Raw genomic sequence first — 18,505 nt, forward strand, 5'->3', positions numbered from 1 at the left:
GATGCATGGGTGAAAGTGCTGATTTAATAGCTCTTTTTATTCTTTGTGACTGGGAAAGGGCTGTTTTAGTATTCTTTCTTCCATAACATAATATATATATGTATATATATGGAGAATCTTAGGCTGTGTCCAGACTCAGGGGTTTTTTCGAAAAAACTTCACCTGCGTCTAGACTGCAGCTGCGTTCTTTCGAAATTAAATCGAAAGAATGCGGCTTTTCTTTCGACGGTGGTAAACCTAATTCCACGAGGAAGAACGCCTTCTTTCGAAAGTGCTCTTTCGAAAGAAGGCGTTCTTGAAAGCAAACAGGCTTTTTAGAAAGAGAGCATCCAGACTCACTGGGTGCTTTCTTTCGAAAAAGCAAGCCGCTTTTTCGAAATTCCGCGTGCAGTCTAGACGCTCTCTTTCGAAAGAGGCTTGCAGTCTAGACATAGCCTTTGAGGGAATACTGTTCCACTTTTGTCACAAGAGGCTTGCTCCTCCCTGCATTTGTTATCAACATGTGAAGATGAGGGTAGATCATGATGAAATCTGTAGCAATTGTATTGTCTCAAGACTGCTCATTTCAATGAATTTGAAAAAAGTGATCTGCTATCAGATCTGCTCAATACATCTCTGCATTCCTATTGGTAGAGCAAAGAATAGCTAGCCCATGGAGGAAGGGGAGAGAAGAGTGAACTGTCAAACTGTGTGGCTAAGGCCTTGTCCATACTGGAATGTTCTGTCAGCAAAAACTGCCTTTTGGTGACAAAACAGTAAAAGCGTTTACACTGTAATGTGACTTTTGTTGGGAAAAACATCCAGTTTTGGTGAGAAAAAACTTCCAGCCCTATGATAGACTTTTATCTTTTCCACTCCCTTTATTGTCAACAAAGAGCCAATGTGGACTCTGCTGTTTGTGTTGTTGAGTGCCAGTATCCGCCAGTATCCCACAATGCCTGCCCTCATGGCTGTGCTCAGTGTTTTGTGATCTTTGCTGCCCTGCAGCCATGTGCCCCTCACATTTCAAAGCTCCAGGAAATATCTGACAGCTGAGTGAGCTGCTCTATTTGGGGAACAAACAAAGAAGAAATCATTGAATGCTCCTGTTCTGCCCTGCACTAGGAACACAGCACCAGGCAGACTGCTGCTGCAGAGGGAGGGCTGGAGAGACTGCTATGCTGCTTTGACATTCCTCAGCACGGAGAGCTCACATCAGCTCTGCCTTTTCACAACACTGCACTGTAGGATGCTTACCCACATTGCGTTCTCTTATTGTCATCAGGGTGCTAGCAATGTGGCCATGAAATCTCAACAATGGGAGGCAGAAAAAATGGTTTCACTGGTTTTTACTTTTGGCAACTTTTGCATGTCGATAGCACTTTTGTTGCCAAAGCTTCCCAGCATAGATGTAGCCTGAGGGTTGGGAGAGAGGAAGAGCAGTATAGGTAGCTTTTGGTTGGCTGGTGAGGGGAGAAGAGTAAGCCAAGAGAGGCAACCAAGCAGCAGGACTGTTATTGTTCACTCTCACATTTGCCCACTTCCTTATTGACACGCTCAAAGAATTCAAATACTACAAAAGCACAAATACAAAGCCTATTGCACACTTGCAGAATAGAATTCTATAGGACTTTGTACTTCTCCAAAGAGGAAAACCTGGGTTGGAGTTGAAAGGAAGAGGGACTAAGTGAAACCTCCACTTTCTGAGGTTTCTCCCCTTCACTATTCCTTCCCACGCCCATCTGCAGCCAATCACCAGAAAGTGCGTGGGAGCAGGAACTTAACTAAGGCTTTTGCCAGGAGATTGCTCGTTCTTTTACCTTGTTGGATTCCAAAGAGAATTGGAGCAGACAAGCCATGACCAGCTACGTGGAACTAAGCACAAAAGCAAAGATGCCCATCCTGGGCCTAGGAACCTGGCAGGTAATTATTGAGACCCAACTCTTATGGCATTATATATGTGCTTATAGCAAAACGAGTTTGTAACCTGTTTGCCGCTCTGAAACTGCTCGCGTTCATCAAGCCTATTGTGGCTGTATCGCCAAGACAATGCAAATCCTACGTAGAGTCTACTGTCTCTTGAAATTTTGCAGACATGACTGTTCATTTCCAGCTTCCTTTAAGGCACTTGTCAAATCTTTTGAGTGTTGAATGTATGGTGTTTGTGGAGATTTGCCCTTTGATGTAAAAGCGGATACCCCTGACAACTGCCTAATATGATATTTTCTTATACTCAATGCTCATCTGTTTGAATGAATTTGAGGATCATTTACTGCAGGGATCTCAAATTTATAGCCCTTGCCATCCCACCAGAATAGCTGTGCAATCCAGCCTGGGAGTATCAACAGGCCGGGGGGTGGGAGGGGAGGGAGGAGACTATTCCTATCCCAAAGCCCTACCCCTTTCCTTCCCATCACTGCCCCGACATCTCCCCCCAAGGCACCCCAAGGAATAGGGCCTCAGGAATTACCAGAGGGGCCTTGTGCAGGGTGGCAGCAGCAGTTGGCCCCTCCCACGGTCCCTATGGTGCCAGGAGCCAGAGGGAAGCAGAGCGAAATGGAGTGAGTACACTTCACTTCCTCATGGCTCCTGCCAGCACGAGGAGTGCTGGAGGACACTTCCACACACACAGCTGCCGCCCCTGCACTAGGCCTCCCCAGTAATCTCTGAGACTGCGTTCCTCAGAGGATGGAATACTGGGGGGAGGGAGGCGGGGCTTGGGGAGTAGGAACAGACAGGACTCTCTCCCCTAGTATTCCTAGGTTGGATTGCCCAACTGCTCTGGCCAGGCATAGCCTGTGGGTCATGAGTTTGAAACCCCTGATCCATTGTCATTAATAGAAAGTGGATTTACAAATGGAAATTTGTACTAACTACTTGGATATTGCTTTATTTATAAATCACTGTAGTTATGCTTAAAGACTAACTGATTATTTGGGCATAAGCATATATGGAAAAACCCACTTTGTCGAATGCATCATGAAAGACAATGAAAGCTTTTGCCCAAGTAAACGCTAATCTTTAAGGTGCCTCAAGACCTCTTCTTGGTTTTGTGGATACAAACTAACACGGATACTCTTCTGATATATAGTTATGTTGGTACTTTTCAGACAAATAGATACTTCAAGTTCCTGGCCTGAGGGTCTCACACTGCTGATCTGGGATTAGGGAGAAGGGATTTATGTGTCAATAGGGTTGTACGTACAATTTTCAGTTCTCCTTCTCTATATGGGTCTAACCATGAAAGGCACTAAGTGCTTGCAGCTCCCATTGACTTCAATGTTAATTGTGAATGCCCATGTACCTTTCAGAATGAGGCTTCTTAAGTATGTTACAATCCCATGCATGCACTGAGTTGTCAGTAATGAATTGTGAAAACTTTTAATGCACCTGGTAGGTGAGTCAGGATGACTAGAAAAAGATTTTTGGCTTAGTATTTAAGAACTCCTTGGCACCTTCAAAAAAACCTCTGTAAAGGCATTGAAAAAGTCAATGTTTATTTCCACAAAAAATCAGTAGGGTTATTTTGTCAACATTATTCAGCATTAGTGTTCCTATACTAACCTTAATTGTGTCTCTTTTTGCATCTGTGTTAAAATAGGATCTTTCTTTCACAGTCACACTGTACTCAAACTGAACTGCCGTTCAGCGAATACAACGTAAGATAACACAAGAGATTATTCTGAGTGTCTCATATTGCAGAAAAACTTGAAAAACAACAAATTGTCTAGCAGCAGCCTAAAGACTAACAAAACAAGTAGATGGTATCATGAGCTTTTGTGGGTACAACCCATTTCTTCAGCTGTGTTACCATGCAACACAAATTGCCAATCCGGTCTCTCTGCCAAGCAACACAATTGGCTCTATCACGTTTGTTTTTCTTCACAAAAACCAAAACAAATGAATCAACAAAACTGTCTTTCACACTGAGCTCTCACGCTACATTTTGGTGCAGCAGCTCTGACCTAGATACTGTACAGTATATTGTATAGTGACTCACTGGGACAGGGGCACTCACCTCCTGGCTGCTGCCCGTGAGCTGGGTCTGGCACTTGAGTCTCTTTCCCCCGCTACTCCTGGTGTCCTCTGTAAATTGCTGACCTTGCTAGGCAAGGCCACCAGTGACTCAGCTCTCTGGCAGAGCCACTCAGCCAAATGAATGAGCCCCCTCCAGAATAGCAAAGAGTTCAACATGGTCAGCCCTCAGTCTTCAGCCCTTTTACATCCAGTCCTTTACTTGGGCCACTTTGCCAGTGGCAGGACCTGGTCCCAACCTAAGGACTCTATAAACAGCAGCCACATACTCTGCTTTCTTTAATTCATTCAGTTAGTTGCTGCTCTATTCCCTGGGCCTCTTCCCACCTGGTCTATTCATTTCCTGAGGGCTAGAACACACAGGTTTTCTCATCTCCAGGTTAGCAAATAGAGGCCATTAAGCTCCTTTGGCCTAGTGCTCCCTCGAGCCCCATCCATGAACTGATCTCCTCAGCCCTGCTCAGCCCCTTAGGATCCTTTTATCTAAGGCTATTGGGTTTTCTGGCTACTTCTAGATAGCCTTTCTAGGCTGCCCTGGAGGATTCATTTTTGCTGCTGCTTCCTTGGGCAGGGTGTGATAAGACCTGCAAGGCCTCTAGTAGGGTACCATGAAGAAGCTAGTACATCCTGGCTGTGTCTACACTGGGCCACTTATTCCGGAAAATCAGCCGCTTTTCCGGAATAAGCTGCGAGCTGTCTACACTGGCCCTTGAATTTCTGGAAAAGCAACGATGCTCTACTGTACAAAATCAGCCGCTATTCTGGAAAAACTATTCTGCTCCCGCTCGGGCATAAGTCCTTATTCTGGAACACTGTTCCGGAAAAGGGCCAGTGTAGACAGCCCAGTAGTCTTTTCCGGAAAAGTGCGTCTACATTGGCCACAGACGCTTTTCCGGAAAAAGGGCTTTTCCGGAAAAGCAGCCTGCCAATGTAGACGCTCCTTTTCCGGAAAAACTGAAAACGGAATAGTATTCCATTTTAAGCATTTCCGGAAATTCATGCCAGTGTAGACACAGCCCCTGTGCTTTCCCAGGGTGCTGAAAGAACCACAGTTATTGAATCTTGTGTAAGAAACGAGACTGAGTCTGAAATAACAAGTCCCTGTTTATTTTTTTACCACACACTAGTTAGGTTGATTGTATTTTGTTTTAGAGCAAAATAATTTAAGGCTAGAAGGCCTTTTGTATGTCACAGGCCACCAACTACCAGCACCCCAACCAAGCAGCCTTTGATCAACAGGACTCAAAACTACATGCTTAAAAAAAGTGATGCGTGATGATATTGTTAAGTCTATTATGCATAGTTCTACTTTTGTTGCAAGTTCTTACTTGAAATGCCTTTCCTCTTTCCACATGACTTGGTGCAAATTATCAAGTTTTCAGTGTCCTTTTCCAACTAGGAATGTTAAGTGGTTTAATAGTGATATTGAAACCTAAATTATTATGCCTTATCCAGAAATGGGGGCACTTTCTATAATATTTTGCATTGTGTCTACATATGCCTCCTGTCCCACCTCCTCAATAGCAGGTCTGTTTACGTAAAGGAGTCAAAAGGGTTTCTAGTGATTATGCCTTTCCTCGTGTTTTCCAATAGCCATGTAAACTCTTAATTAACTATTCTTTTTCCATTTTTTCTCCTTTCCTTTCCCTCCTTATCCCCTTTCTTTCTCTGCTATTTATTTATAATCTAGACCCCTTAAACGCCATTCATCTGAAGAAGTGGGCTGTGCCCAAGAAAGCTTTGATACCACCTACATGTTTTGTTAGTCTCTATGGGTATGTCTACACTACCCTCTTAATTCGAATTAGGAGGGTAATGTAGGCATACCGCAATTGCAAATTAAGCCCGGGATTTGAATTTCCCGGGCTTCATTTGCATAAGCGGGGCGCCGCCATTTTTAAATCCCCGCTCGTTCGAACCCCGTGCAGCGCGGCTACACGGGGCATGAACTAGGTAGTTCGAACTAGGCTTCCTAGATCGAACTACCGTTACTCCTCATTCCACGAGGAGTAACGGTAGTTCGAACTAGGAAGCCTAGTTCGAACTACCTAGTTCGTGCCCCGTGTAGCCACTCTGCACGGGGTTCGAACGAGCGGGGATTTAAAAATGGCGGCGCCCGGGTTATGCAAATGAAGCCCGGGAAATTCAAATCCCGGGCTTCATTTGCAATTGCGGTATGCCTACATTACCCCGCTAGTTCGAACTAGCGGGGTAGTGTAGACATACCCTATGATGCTGCAGGACTGTTTGTTATTTTTTAAGTTTTCATCTCTTTTTCTCACTTTGCAAATAATAACTTAAAGCGATTCCAGGTATTGATTCCAAGTAACTCAACATTGGTATTTATGGTCAGTTTAGCAGAGCTCTTCAAAGGTTATCCTGTTGATTTCCCACTCTTGGAAGGACTGTGGTGGCAAAGAAAACGTTAAGTAGGTGAATGAAAGTTTCCACCAGGGATGTGGAGAACTAGTTTAAAGAGACAGTGTCATGGCCAGTAACTTTCAGCCAGGAAACACTGGAAAACTTGTGTATCATGTTTTCCTCCCACCATGCTCTCTATCTGATGTCTCCATGCATGAGCATGTACTTGTGGACAATGGGCAGAAGAATTCATTTATAGATCTTGGAATCTGTTATTGTGTTCTCAAAGCAAATGTTGAGCAATATGATCTACATATCTTATTTTGACTCCCATTCCTTGAGATTTGCCCCTTAGTTGCCCATCCTTTTGATTTACCCGATTGGCCATCTGGTTAGATTTCATCCTAAATAGGTGTGTAGTCTGGTATCTATCTTGCCTTATTGTCTATGGAATTTCTTGGATGCCTGTTATGATAGTCTGTGAGTGCCAAGCATAGTGTCTTAAGACGCAAGGGTGTCATTGGTTGTCTTATTCTATAAACCATAGTGAAAATAGGTACCAAACCAGGGTCACTCAAATGTTACTGGAATAATACTTCCCAATTATGGGGGGGGGGGGGGGGGGGGGGAAGAGAGGAACCATTATCACCCTGGAAAACTGGAAATATTTTTCAGCTATTTAAATTTCTGCCTTTTTATTTTCATTTCAGTCCTCCATTGGGAAAGTGAGAGATGCGGTGAAGTTTGCCATTGATGTTGGATACCGCCATTTTGACTGTGCCTATGTTTACCAAAATGAAAATGAAATAGGGGATGCCATCCAAGAGAAAATTGAGGAGGGAGCTGTGACACGGGAGGACCTCTTTGTTGTCAGTAAGGTACAGCCTTGGCTACCTGAGTCTAAGTACAAGGTCAGATTGATGGCTGGCAGGAGGAGAAATAAAGATCACATAATGCAAAAGGCAGGCTCCAAGGAATAAATCTAGTCAGGAAATTAACCCCTTAATACTGTAACCAGTATGAATTTTGTCTTCTTTATCCCAGTAGTCCAGTAAAGTGGGTGGAGGGAAGGAAAAAGGAGCTTTAAAAATTCATGATTGCTTAGAATGCACTTTTCTGTGTACTCCTCTTTTGCCAGCAATGGTGCAGAAACTCAGCTTCTGCTTTCAGTGACCCTGAGGAAGAAAACAGCATTGGCTACAATACTGTAGTTAAATGTACCACCACTAACAAAAATTAGCTGCAAGAAAATACCCATATCAACTTCATTCCCCAAGTACATGAATGGCATAATATTCCCAGACCCACCCCACTAGGTGCCTCTGTCCTTCTGTGATATTTCATGCTGTCATTTGCTTCTGCGGTTAACTGTCATGCTTTATTTTTTCTCTACAGCTGTGGTGCACACGTCATGAGAAATCTCTGGTGAAGGGAGCATGCCAGAATACCCTTGCTGCACTGAAACTGGATTATTTGGATCTCTACCTGATGCACTGGCCCATGGGATTCAAGGTATTGTGACTTTAACTCCTCTAAACCTTTCTATTTGAGTTCTTGGCAGTCATGCCATAGTTATCTTCCTACTGGGCAAGGAAGACTACACTTCCTTCAGGACATATCGATGCCACTCCCAGTATCCTCTGGAAGTAGTGCTAAGGAAGTAGCTATCTTGCAAGGTCATTCTTAAGGTACATCAATGCTGCTGTAGCACTACAGGCAGTCCCCGGGTTACATGGATCCGACTTACATCGGATCCCTACTTACAAACGGGGTGAGGCAACCCCGCACTAGCTTCTTCCCCTCAGCAGACCAGGGAGACGCGAAGCTAGCGCCCCCCCACAGCAGACCAGGGAGATGCGGAGCGGCTTTTCTCAGCAGACACCTCAGCTTGAGAATAAAGGACTGAGGGAAGTGAGGTGTGGGAGAATAAAACTGAGCTCTGGAGAAATGTTTGGCTAGAGTTTCCCCTACAATATGTACCAGTTCTGACTTACATACAAATTCAACTTAAGAACAAACCTATAGTCCCTATCTTGTACGTAACCCGGGGACTGCCTGTACAATGTAGTTTTTTTTGTCCCCCTTATTTTCTTTTTTGCTTCTCAAACATTTCCAACCCTTCTTGATTAGACAGTAAATTGATCCAAATCTCGGCTCACGATATTTAGGTATTTGGCCATCTGCAATATTCTACAATACTCCTGATGATGTCTGTGTACTGAATTCTTATCTATTTCTATCTTTACTGGAAGCTCCCTACTGAAGGATTGGTCTGTGAGTCTCCATAGGGCTTTGACAAACGTCTGTCTTATTTCGGCGTGGCGTAACAAGTTGTACTAATTAACATGGTATCAGTCCCCTCGTGAACTAATTACTTTGATAGGATACCCTGTTTAAATTCACCCTCACTCGCTTGTAGACTTTTGTTTTTAATAGATAATTCAGCTTGGCGGATATCTTTAAGCTATTTGTTTTACAATGACAGGCCGGAGAAGACCTGTTTCCGACAGATGAGAATGGCATGATCATTCCTAGTGACACAGATTTTCTGGACACATGGGAGGTGGGTTCAGATTGATAAATTGAGATTCCTTTTGTTCACCAGTTTGAGATTATAAGTAGGTAACTGTATGCATTTAATGGTGGCAACTGCTCTCAGTGGCTCTCTAAAATCACCAAATCAGTACTCGAACCCTTGCTCTACTGTTTTGTTGAGTTGAAATGTGTTCATGGCTGCTGCAGACAAAAATGCTATTGAACGAGAGTAGCAACAGGTACCATGTGTGCTTGACATTGCTAGACCAAGACTCCAAGGCTGTGTCTAGACTGGCCAGTTTTTCTGGAAAATCAGACATTTTTCAGGAAAAACTTGCCAGCTGTCTACACTGGCCGCTTGAATTTCCGCAAAAGCACTGACGATCTCATGTAAGATTGTCAGTGTTCTTGCGGAAATACTATGCTGCTCCTGTTCGGGCAAAAGTCCTTTTGCGCAAAACTTTTGCGCAAAAGGGCCAGTGTAGACAGCTCAGATTTGTTTTCCGCAAAAAAGCCCCGATCGCGAAAATGGCAATCGGGGCTTTTTTGCGGAAAAGCACGTCTAGATTGGCATGGACGCTTTACCGCAAAAAGTGCTTTTGCGGAAAAGCATCCATGTCAAATCTAGACGCTCTTTTCCGCAAATGCTTTTAACGGAAAACTTTTCCATTAAAAGCATTTGAGGAAAATCATGCCAGTCTAGACGTAGCCCAAGAGAGGGGAAAATGATGTTGCAGACACCAGATTTACAAGGAACATTTAAGAATCTAGTCCTCTTCTCCATTATGTCACATATGGAATGAGTCAAGCCTTATTGCTGACTTATAGGAATAAATGAAAACTGCAGGCTTATACTAATGATAACGAACACATAATGAAAGCTGTTCTTAAAAAAGAATCAAATATATCTCTCTCCTAAGAGAAGGATTTAGTGGGCTATATTTTGTGCATCCCCTTTCTCAGCTAGACTCTGGGACCTGCAAAACACATTTGGCAGGTTCAATTCCTCATTTTTAGGGTTACCAGGTAGTCTCAAAAAAAATACTGGACACACTTGATTGGGGGTGGGGAGGAGGAGGGATTGGCCAGGAGGGGATCGGGGCTGGCCAGGAGGAAGGGGGGGAGCTGGGAGGAAGGAGGGGGATGGAAAGCAGAGATGGGGGGGGGGGCATTTTCTAAATGTTTTTACCGGACAGAGGGCCCCAAAATCGGACTGTCCGGTAGAATACCGGACACCTGGCAACCCTACCGTGACATTTATCATGTGGTTTTGTGAAAGAAAATGGGCAAATTAACATCAATTAAATACTTCTTATCATGTATGTCCACATGTCAAAACTGACTTGCATAACTTTTTTGGAATAACTCTGAAAGAAAAATAACATTATTTCAGAATTATTACTCTGCTTTGTGAGTTGACTAATTGTTCTGTAATAGAATTATTTTTATTTTGGAATAGTGTGTCCACACGGGGAGTTATTCCACAATAGTTATGCCAGTCAATGTCTCTGTGTAGATACGCATTAGTTATATAGAACGTCTAATTCTCTTGTATCCTTAGGCTCTGGAAGAACTGGTGGATGCAGGACTGGCAAAATCCATTGGAATCTCTAACTTTAACCGTGAACAGATAGAGAGGCTCTTGAACAAACCTGATTTAAAATACAAGCCAGTGAATAACCAGGTAAACTCAATAGTGTTGACAGAATCCCTGTTTGATGGATGCTGCAACTAGAAGATGTGATATATACAGGACATCCCTGCTATATGTCCAAGGTACATTCCAAAAAACATGGACGTATAGCAAAACGACGTAAAGTGGAGAATTTTTTTCCCATGGCTGACTTTCATTTGTGTGAATTGGTCTTTTTTGTTTGTTTGTTTGTTTGTTTTGTTTGCACAATGTAAGAGCAGGGAATGGGAGGTTTATTATAACTCAATACTTCCTACAAGTGTCAACGATGTTAGTGTGGAATCGACATATAACAGGGCAATGTATAGAGGAGACACCCTGTATGTATATTTGGAAAGGGTATATTCCGTTAATAGACAAAATGGACCATTTAATGAATTTTTCTATATTGCACATAACTAGTGTAGGTCAAAACTTGAAATTTCTATCCAATAGGAAATTCAGACATTTAACATTTATTTTTGTTCTAAGCTGAAATTTCAAAATTGCTCACATAATGACATTTCTGAAAATAAAGTTTCAGGTGACTTGAGATATTGTTTCTATTTTTATATTAAATTATTTTAACTTTGCTTTTATTTTATGCTATATATTGGTACTTTTAAAAAAATTGATATTCTAATTGCTAAGTAGCATTCTAATTGGTAATTCACTTGATAATTGATTTTATAACTGGTTCTCTATTTGCTGTCATTTTGTTATTCAACTAACAGATTGGTGGGCAATCTGTGGCCCCAGAGTTCTATGTGTGGTCCACAAAACATTTTACTTACTGTTGAGCATGCACAGGGTTGCCACATTCCGCTGGTTTCCATCTGTGTAGTTTTTTTCCTATTGGTACAGTAAACTTCCGATAATCCGGCACCTTTAGGACCCAGGGGGTGCCGAATTATCAGATATGTCGGACTATCGGAAGGGGGGGCTATGAGGGGTCTGGGGTGGGGTGGGGAGGATGCCACTCCAGACCCCTCATAGCCCCCCCTTCCGATAGTCCGGCTCTGCCCCAGGCATCCCTGATTCAGCTGCTGCTGGTCAGTTTCAGCAGCGGCTGAATCAGGGACACCTGGGGCAGAGCAGCTGGAGTGCTGCTGGGTTGGTCCAGTAGCGCTGACCCGTGGCGTGGTGAGACCAACCGGGCAGCACCCCAGCTGCTCTTGGGGATGCCTGGGGCAGAGCAGCTGGGGTGCTGCTGGGTTGGTCTCGCAGCGCCACTCCTCGGCGCTACTGGACCATCCCGGCAGTGCCCCAGCTGCTCTGCCCCAGGTGTCCCCAAGTCAGCCGCTGCTGATACTGATCAGCGGCTGACTCCAGGAAACCCGAGGCAGAGCTGCTCTGCCCTGGGCTTCCTGGAGTCAGCCGCTGGTCAGTTTCAGCAGCAGCTGAATCGGGGAAGCTGGGGGCAGAGGAGCTCCAATGGTCCGGCTACCCAGAGCATTTCCGGGATCCTGATGGTGCCAGACCATCAGGAGTGCCGGACCTTGGGAGTTTTACTGTATTAATAAAGTAACATACACATACAGTAAGGACACATGAAATGAGGTGCCTGCTAATTGCACACAGCACTGACTGTGAGAGTTGTGCATGCCCTCTACAGCCAATTTAAGCACTGCTATGGTTCAATTAGTATTCTTAGCACTAAAGATGTTAATTAAACAAAATTTTACAATGAAAACATTAAATTTAACCAATTAACCAATTAAATGGGGGGATGGATTGGAGTGGCCTTCCGCCTGTGAGCAGGGGCTGTTCCAGCTGCCCTCTGCAGTTGTGGGCTGTTTCAGCTTCTGCCGGTTAACCATAACTGGTAAGTATCACCTGTTAAGGTTAACTGTTCACATCCCAATTTAACACGAGGTTGTGGTGAAATAAAAAATGAGATGGCAGTTATGTACAATGAAGCATTTTAGCTCACAGGAAACTAAAAGTACAAAATCAGTTCAGTTCTTTCAAGTCAGTTTTCTAACGACTCCTTGCAGGAGTGCCTTGATAATCTTAAGTACGTTAACTAGCCAAAAAAGAAGCAGTCTTCTGGAGTCTAGTGGGATACAGCATATAGAGAAGTTTGCACTGCCATAGATCTTTCAATAAGTCACCACAGTACAGGCAGTCCCCGACTTACGCGGATCCGACTTACGAACGGAGCTTTCTCGCCCCGGAAGTCGGGGCGAGAAAGCCCCGTTCGTAAGCTGCTCCGGTGCCCCTGGTCTGCTGGAGACCGTCTCCAGCAGACCAGGGGCACCGGGCGGGTTCCCGCGCTTCTGAGGCTTTGCCAGAGCAAAGCCTCAGAAGCGCGGGAACCGCTGCTGCTGCCCCTTGAGACCCGGTGCCTGTGGTCTGCTGGGGACGGTCCCCAGCAGACCACAGGCACCCTGACTGAAGCCGCAGCCGCGGGGGGGTCCCGCGCCTCTGAGGCTTTGCCAGAGCAAAGCCTCAGAGGCGCGGGACCCCCCCGCGGCTGCGGCTTCAGTCAGGGTGCCTGTGGTCTGCTGGGGACCGTCCCCAGCAGACCACAGGCACCCAGACTGAAGCCACAGCCGTGGCGGGGTCCCTCGCCTCTGAGGCTTTGCCAGAGCAAAGCCTCAGAGGCGCGGCACCCCGCTGCCGCTGCAGCTCTGCTCCCCGTGTCCCTGGTCTGCTGGGGGGGGGGGAGGCGCAGCTAGTGTGCTCCCCCCCCAGCAGACCAGGCTTTTGTTTTGGACTCTGGGGCAGAGCAGCTGGGGCGCTGCCGATTGGTCCTGCAGCGCCCGTGGGCACTACTAGACCAACCGGGCAGCACCCCAGCTGCTCTGCCCCAGGTCCTGATTCAGCCGCTGCTGGTCAGTTTCAGCAGCGGCTGAATCAGGACGTCTGGGGCAGAGCAGATGGGGTGCTGCTGGGTTGGTCCAGTAGCACCCCAGCTGCTCTGCCCCAGGCGTCCCCAAGTCAGCTTCTGCTGAAACTGACCAGTGCTGACTACAGGAAGCCCCAGGCAGAGTTGCTCTGCCCCGGGCTTCCTGGAATCAGCTGCTGATCAGTTTCAGCAGCAGCTGACTTGGGGACGCCTGGGGTTCTTAAGTTGATTCTGTATGTAAGTCAGAACTGGCAGTCAGTTTCAGCAGTGTCTGAATCTGGACGCCAGTTCCGACTTACATACAGATTCAACTTAAGAACAAACCTACAGTCCCTATCTTGTACGTAACCCGGGGACTGCCTGCATGTGTACTCTGAAGAACAGTCTGTCTCTGGGTACATTTAGTATTTATGCTTGCAGATTGAGAGCCACCCATACCTTCCTCAGGAAGAGCTGGTTAACTATTGCCAGTCCCAAGGGATCTCTGTCACTGCTTACTGTCCCCTTGGAGCACCCAACTGGCCTCAGTAAGAATGTTTTCTATATCTTGTTTTTTTCTAAGGAGTGATTTCCGTAAATCAATATTCATATAAGACAGTGTTTCTCAACTAGTGGTACAAGTACCCTTAAGAGTACGCAAGAGAAGTCAGGGGTGGGGGGTGAGGGTTACATCAACAAAACTGAAATTTGGAGAAAATTGGAATTTTTGTTTTAAGTTTTACAGCGCTTTATTATTTTTGTACTTTTTCCACCCAAAAATGTAATCACCTGCCCAGCTATGATTAAGTTGTTTAAACAAATGTGTTGCAATGGTAGAAAAAAATTGTGGGTGTTTGAAAACTGTAGGTTCTGGGGGTACTTATAATTTTTTTTAAAAGAGGGTACTTATGAAAAAAGGTTGAGAAACACTGATATAAGACAGAACATGGATGAAATAGAATTATTATAGATCACAAACCATAAAATTCCTTATAAATCTTCATAAATACATAGAAACCATTGATCACTTATTAGATACAGTGTTTCGCAAACTGTGCTCCACGGAGACCCTGGGGCTCCGTGAAACATCTCCAGGGGCTCCGCAAGGTTGACAAACTGGAAACATGGATGGGTACAACACATACAATCTGTGGACCACTGGGGCTCCGCATAAGTACAACACATACAATCAGTGGACTGCTGGGGCTCCACATATATTTTTACGCATGTAAAGGGAATAAGTTTGAGAACCGCTGTATTAGATTAATGTGTACAGATCAGTCTTACTGGCTTTATGTATATTAATAGAAAAATGAGCAATCAATTTGTGCATTCTTAGTTGAATTTTGATCAATTTATTTAATATTCTTTAGTAACTTGATGAAAGATTACAAAACCATAATAAAACCCAACATAATGTCATGAAAACATGACTTTTGTGCACCTATGTGGCAAACATTGTGAGCTTGATCTGGATTGTCTCTGGGTTTAATCTTCAAAACCCTGTTTGGTCTGGAACAAGACAACCTCAGAGACAACCATTCTCTACCCATTCCCTATGAGGGAAACCGTGCTCATGAAGGCTGAAACTGTTGAGAGTGAAAAATTCAGCTGTTCACAAATGCCCATTCATGATAAAATAATGTGAAGAATGGTGTTTAGGAGTAAAGAGCAGCATGATGGAGTGAATTAAAGTATGCCATACATGCTTTTGTTCCTAAATTACCAATTCTCTTATGAACCGTAGGATGTTTAGTGGTAGAAAAACATTATAATCTTTTCCATCCAAGTGTCTGCTTTTTATTCTTGTAGGCCCAAGTCTGAGGCTATTTTCCTCTTAGATGACCCCAAAATTAAGGAGATTGCAGCCAAGTATAGTAAAACCTCAGCTCAGGTACGGAGTCATTATACAATGTTTGTTTCCTTTCTAAAATGTCCTCCTCTTATGTTTACTAACATCTTTCACAAAATAATTGCACCCAGTTCTGTCCCCTGTTATGTTTCCTTTGAAGCATGATACTTTTAATATATTGTTTTCAATCTGATTGCATTGCAGAGGAGATAGGAAACAATTAATGAAAGCTAAACTGTGTGAAACCTAGGGCCTTTGCTGAAAACGGGGAACTGCATCTTCCATATGCATAACCATAAATTAACCTCACATTTTCAGTCAGTGGCATTCACTAGTTGTAATCTTGGTCTCATAAATACTAGTGATTAAATGAGTATGTTCTAAAATGAGGGTGTCTCTGCTACATTGCTTCCTCTTGTTGTAACTCTTTGATCTAGAGGATTTAGTCACTATGGAATGTGAAGGTAGGTGTGGCATTCTCTTCTAAATTTGAAAAACTTTCCTGATTTATTGCTGTAGGTTCTGATCCGGTTCCACATCCAAAGAAATGTGAGTGTAATTCCCAAGTCTGTCACTCCACATCGTATTGAGGAAAATTTTAAGGTAATGTTGCAAATAAGATACCAATTGATCCTGGTGCATGTTTCTACGGGAAACCTGAAACACCTTACCAATATTATCATTTCCCCTTATCCTTAAAACAGGAAATAAGTGGGCTCTCTCAGGTATGACTTTATGATAACTCATGGTAAATGCTGAAGGGTTTTTTTTGGGAGGGGGAGGGAGTTGAAATGGTGATCACTGAGCTTACATCATTGGAACAAACTCATCTCTGCAGTGTCCTTGACCAAAAGCCACTTAAACTTACCTCTTGTATAGCTAACTGAAGCATCTTTGTGTGTTTGCCTCTCTCTTACTCTCTCAACTTTTAAGGTGTTTGACTTTGAATTAACTAAGGAGGAGATGGAAACCATCCTCAGGTTTAAGAAGAGATATAGAATCTGTTCCCTAACCACGTGAGTGTCTTCTTATATCTATCAGAATAAATGACAAGTCTGAATTTATTTGTATAACATTTATATATAGTGAGTGGAAAATTGAACCATGGACCCCTAATAAAATGTCATATTCAGAGCCCCTGCAATTCCATGCTAGCATTCACTAGAAAACTAGTCAGGTTGCATTCTTTTGTGGAATTGTGATTATTTTTTTAGGGTGCATCATCTTAAAATAGATTTTAATATGTAAGTTCCAAGCTACGATGAGCTAAACATGTTAGCAAATTAAAATATGTACAGCTCCAAAATAACGAGTAGTCCTATGGCACCTTAGAGACTAACAAATATATAGAATCATATTTTTGTTAGTCCTGTGGCACCTTAGAGACTACTTGTTTTTAAAGTTACAGTCTAACTTACTGCTATCCCTTTGGGAGCTCCAAAATAGATAGGCAGCTGATTTCTCAATTTTTTGCTACTCATGTGTGTGTAAAATTACAATTTAGAAATTAATTCTAAATTAATTCTATTAAATTAGCCTGTCCTTGCTAACTTACAAGGCCCATGTATTACCTATCCAGAAATTACTGAAGTAATGTCTGTATTGTCGAATGGTTGGACCCTGAAATTTTAAGAGAATTCTCAGCTCTACTATTTATTATTTTCCTAAGTTAACAATCTGTAAATTGATTACATCATCCTTCTTGTATCTCACAAATGTGTGGCTTAATATTGCAAAGAAATTTGGTAGCCTCAGATGAGGTGTGCTAAATAAGGCTATGTCTAGACTACAGGGTTTTTTCGAAAAAAGTGTTAGTTTTTTGAAAAAACTTCACCTGCGTCTAGACTGCCACCGCGTTCTTTCAAAATTAAATCAAAAGAATGCGGCAGTTTTTTCAACAGCAGTAAACCTCATTTTACGAGGAAAAATGACTTTTTTCGAAAGAGCTCTTTCGAAAAAGGCGTTCTTGACCACAAACAGGGCTTTTTCAAAAGAGAGCATCCAGATTAAGTGCTCTCTTTCAAAAAAATGGATCGCTGTTTTGAAACAGTTGTGGCTGTCTAGACGATCCCTTTTGAAAGAAGCTTTTTTGAAAGAGTCTTTCAAAAAAGCTTCTTTCAAAAGAAGCGTGTAGTCTAGACGTGCCCTAAGTGACAAGTACATATGTTCCTTCTGATATCAAGAGAACGTAAAAATCTGAAATTAATCTACAGGGAAAACTATATTTTGAACAGACAATAAATCCTGACTATTTATATAGCAGAATACCCTAAACCTTTGTTGATCACAAAAGGCAGGGGGAAGGGGTAACAGTTATCCTGTAACAATTAGGACACTGAGGAAGGCTGGATATACTTTAAATGTCCACTACAACTAGAGGTTATAAACAATTCAGACTCCTTTCTTTAATCTTGAGATTGCATCATGGATGATCCTTGTAGTGCTGACTTTAAGAACTTTAGAATAACACTTTCTTTCTCTCTCTAGAGGCAGAAATCACAAGGACTATCCTTTCACAGAGGATTAAACCTGGATTTTTTTCCAGGACTTAGAAGGATTGTATACTACTGATTCTTTAGTTCAGTTAGAAGACCATGTTCACATGAAGTTCTACAGGAAGCTTAAAGAACACATCCTGAAGACTGTCCAGTTTGATGCCCTTACATCTACTATTGTAGCCCTTTAGCTGTTTGATATTTTATTTTTATGATATAAAAGCATGTTTTCACCTTTAATAAAATGTATTCCACACCCTGTCGGTAATGACTGGTAAACAAGTTTTAATAATCATTGGCTAATGGGCTTTATGAAAGTCTCTAGCAACTAGACTGACCAATAACTTTTGTAGAAATATTAACCAAATGCTCAGGACATTTGTACTCATTTCTTACTGTAGTGCTGGAATCTAGAGTGCAGTATTAAAACTTAATTTCATCCACGAAGATACACCAAACACCTAAATCCCTAGGCATGAAACAGCTTATTCAGTTTCAAGAAGCCTTCATGACATAAACGGGGTTATAGCAGCAATGAGTTTACATCCACTTAAGGGAGCAGAACATTTGGACTTAAAGCTGTTTGGGTCGGACTGCGCATTTTATAGTATCTAATCATATGGAATGAATCCCCCCATATTAATTACAGCCTGTAGGTGGCACTACACTATTGCTAGTGAGCCCACAAAAGCTCACTGAAGATTGAAATAGGCACTGTTGAGCTAGTTTATTGCATATCCTGATGA

General features: G+C 43.1%; 1 protein-coding gene across 2 annotated transcripts; it reads left to right on the forward strand.

Moving 5' to 3' along the window:
* The first annotated feature begins 1,750 nt into the window (after nucleotides 1-1,750).
* LOC102446727 (aldo-keto reductase family 1 member B7-like) lies at nucleotides 1,751-18,040 on the forward strand. 2 transcript variants are annotated; one of them, XM_006135476.4, is made up of 10 exons: nucleotides 1,751-1,902; nucleotides 7,086-7,253; nucleotides 7,771-7,887; nucleotides 8,861-8,938; nucleotides 10,472-10,594; nucleotides 13,854-13,960; nucleotides 15,225-15,306; nucleotides 15,784-15,867; nucleotides 16,198-16,280; nucleotides 17,752-18,038. In XM_006135476.4, exons 1-10 carry the CDS (start codon nucleotides 1,837-1,839, stop codon nucleotides 17,789-17,791), a joined length of 948 nt encoding a protein of 315 aa, XP_006135538.1. In that variant the 5' UTR covers nucleotides 1,751-1,836; the 3' UTR covers nucleotides 17,792-18,038. The 2 variants fall into 2 exon arrangements, with proteins under 2 accessions (XP_006135538.1, XP_075753351.1); XM_075897236.1 differs by lacking the exon at nucleotides 8,861-8,938 and having other exon boundaries at nucleotides 17,752-18,040.
* The last annotated feature ends 465 nt before the right edge of the window (nucleotides 18,041-18,505 follow it).

The sequence above is a fragment of the Pelodiscus sinensis genome, chromosome 1 (assembly GCF_049634645.1).
Source record: "Pelodiscus sinensis isolate JC-2024 chromosome 1, ASM4963464v1, whole genome shotgun sequence".
In the NCBI taxonomy this organism is placed as follows: domain Eukaryota; kingdom Metazoa; phylum Chordata; order Testudines; family Trionychidae; genus Pelodiscus; species Pelodiscus sinensis.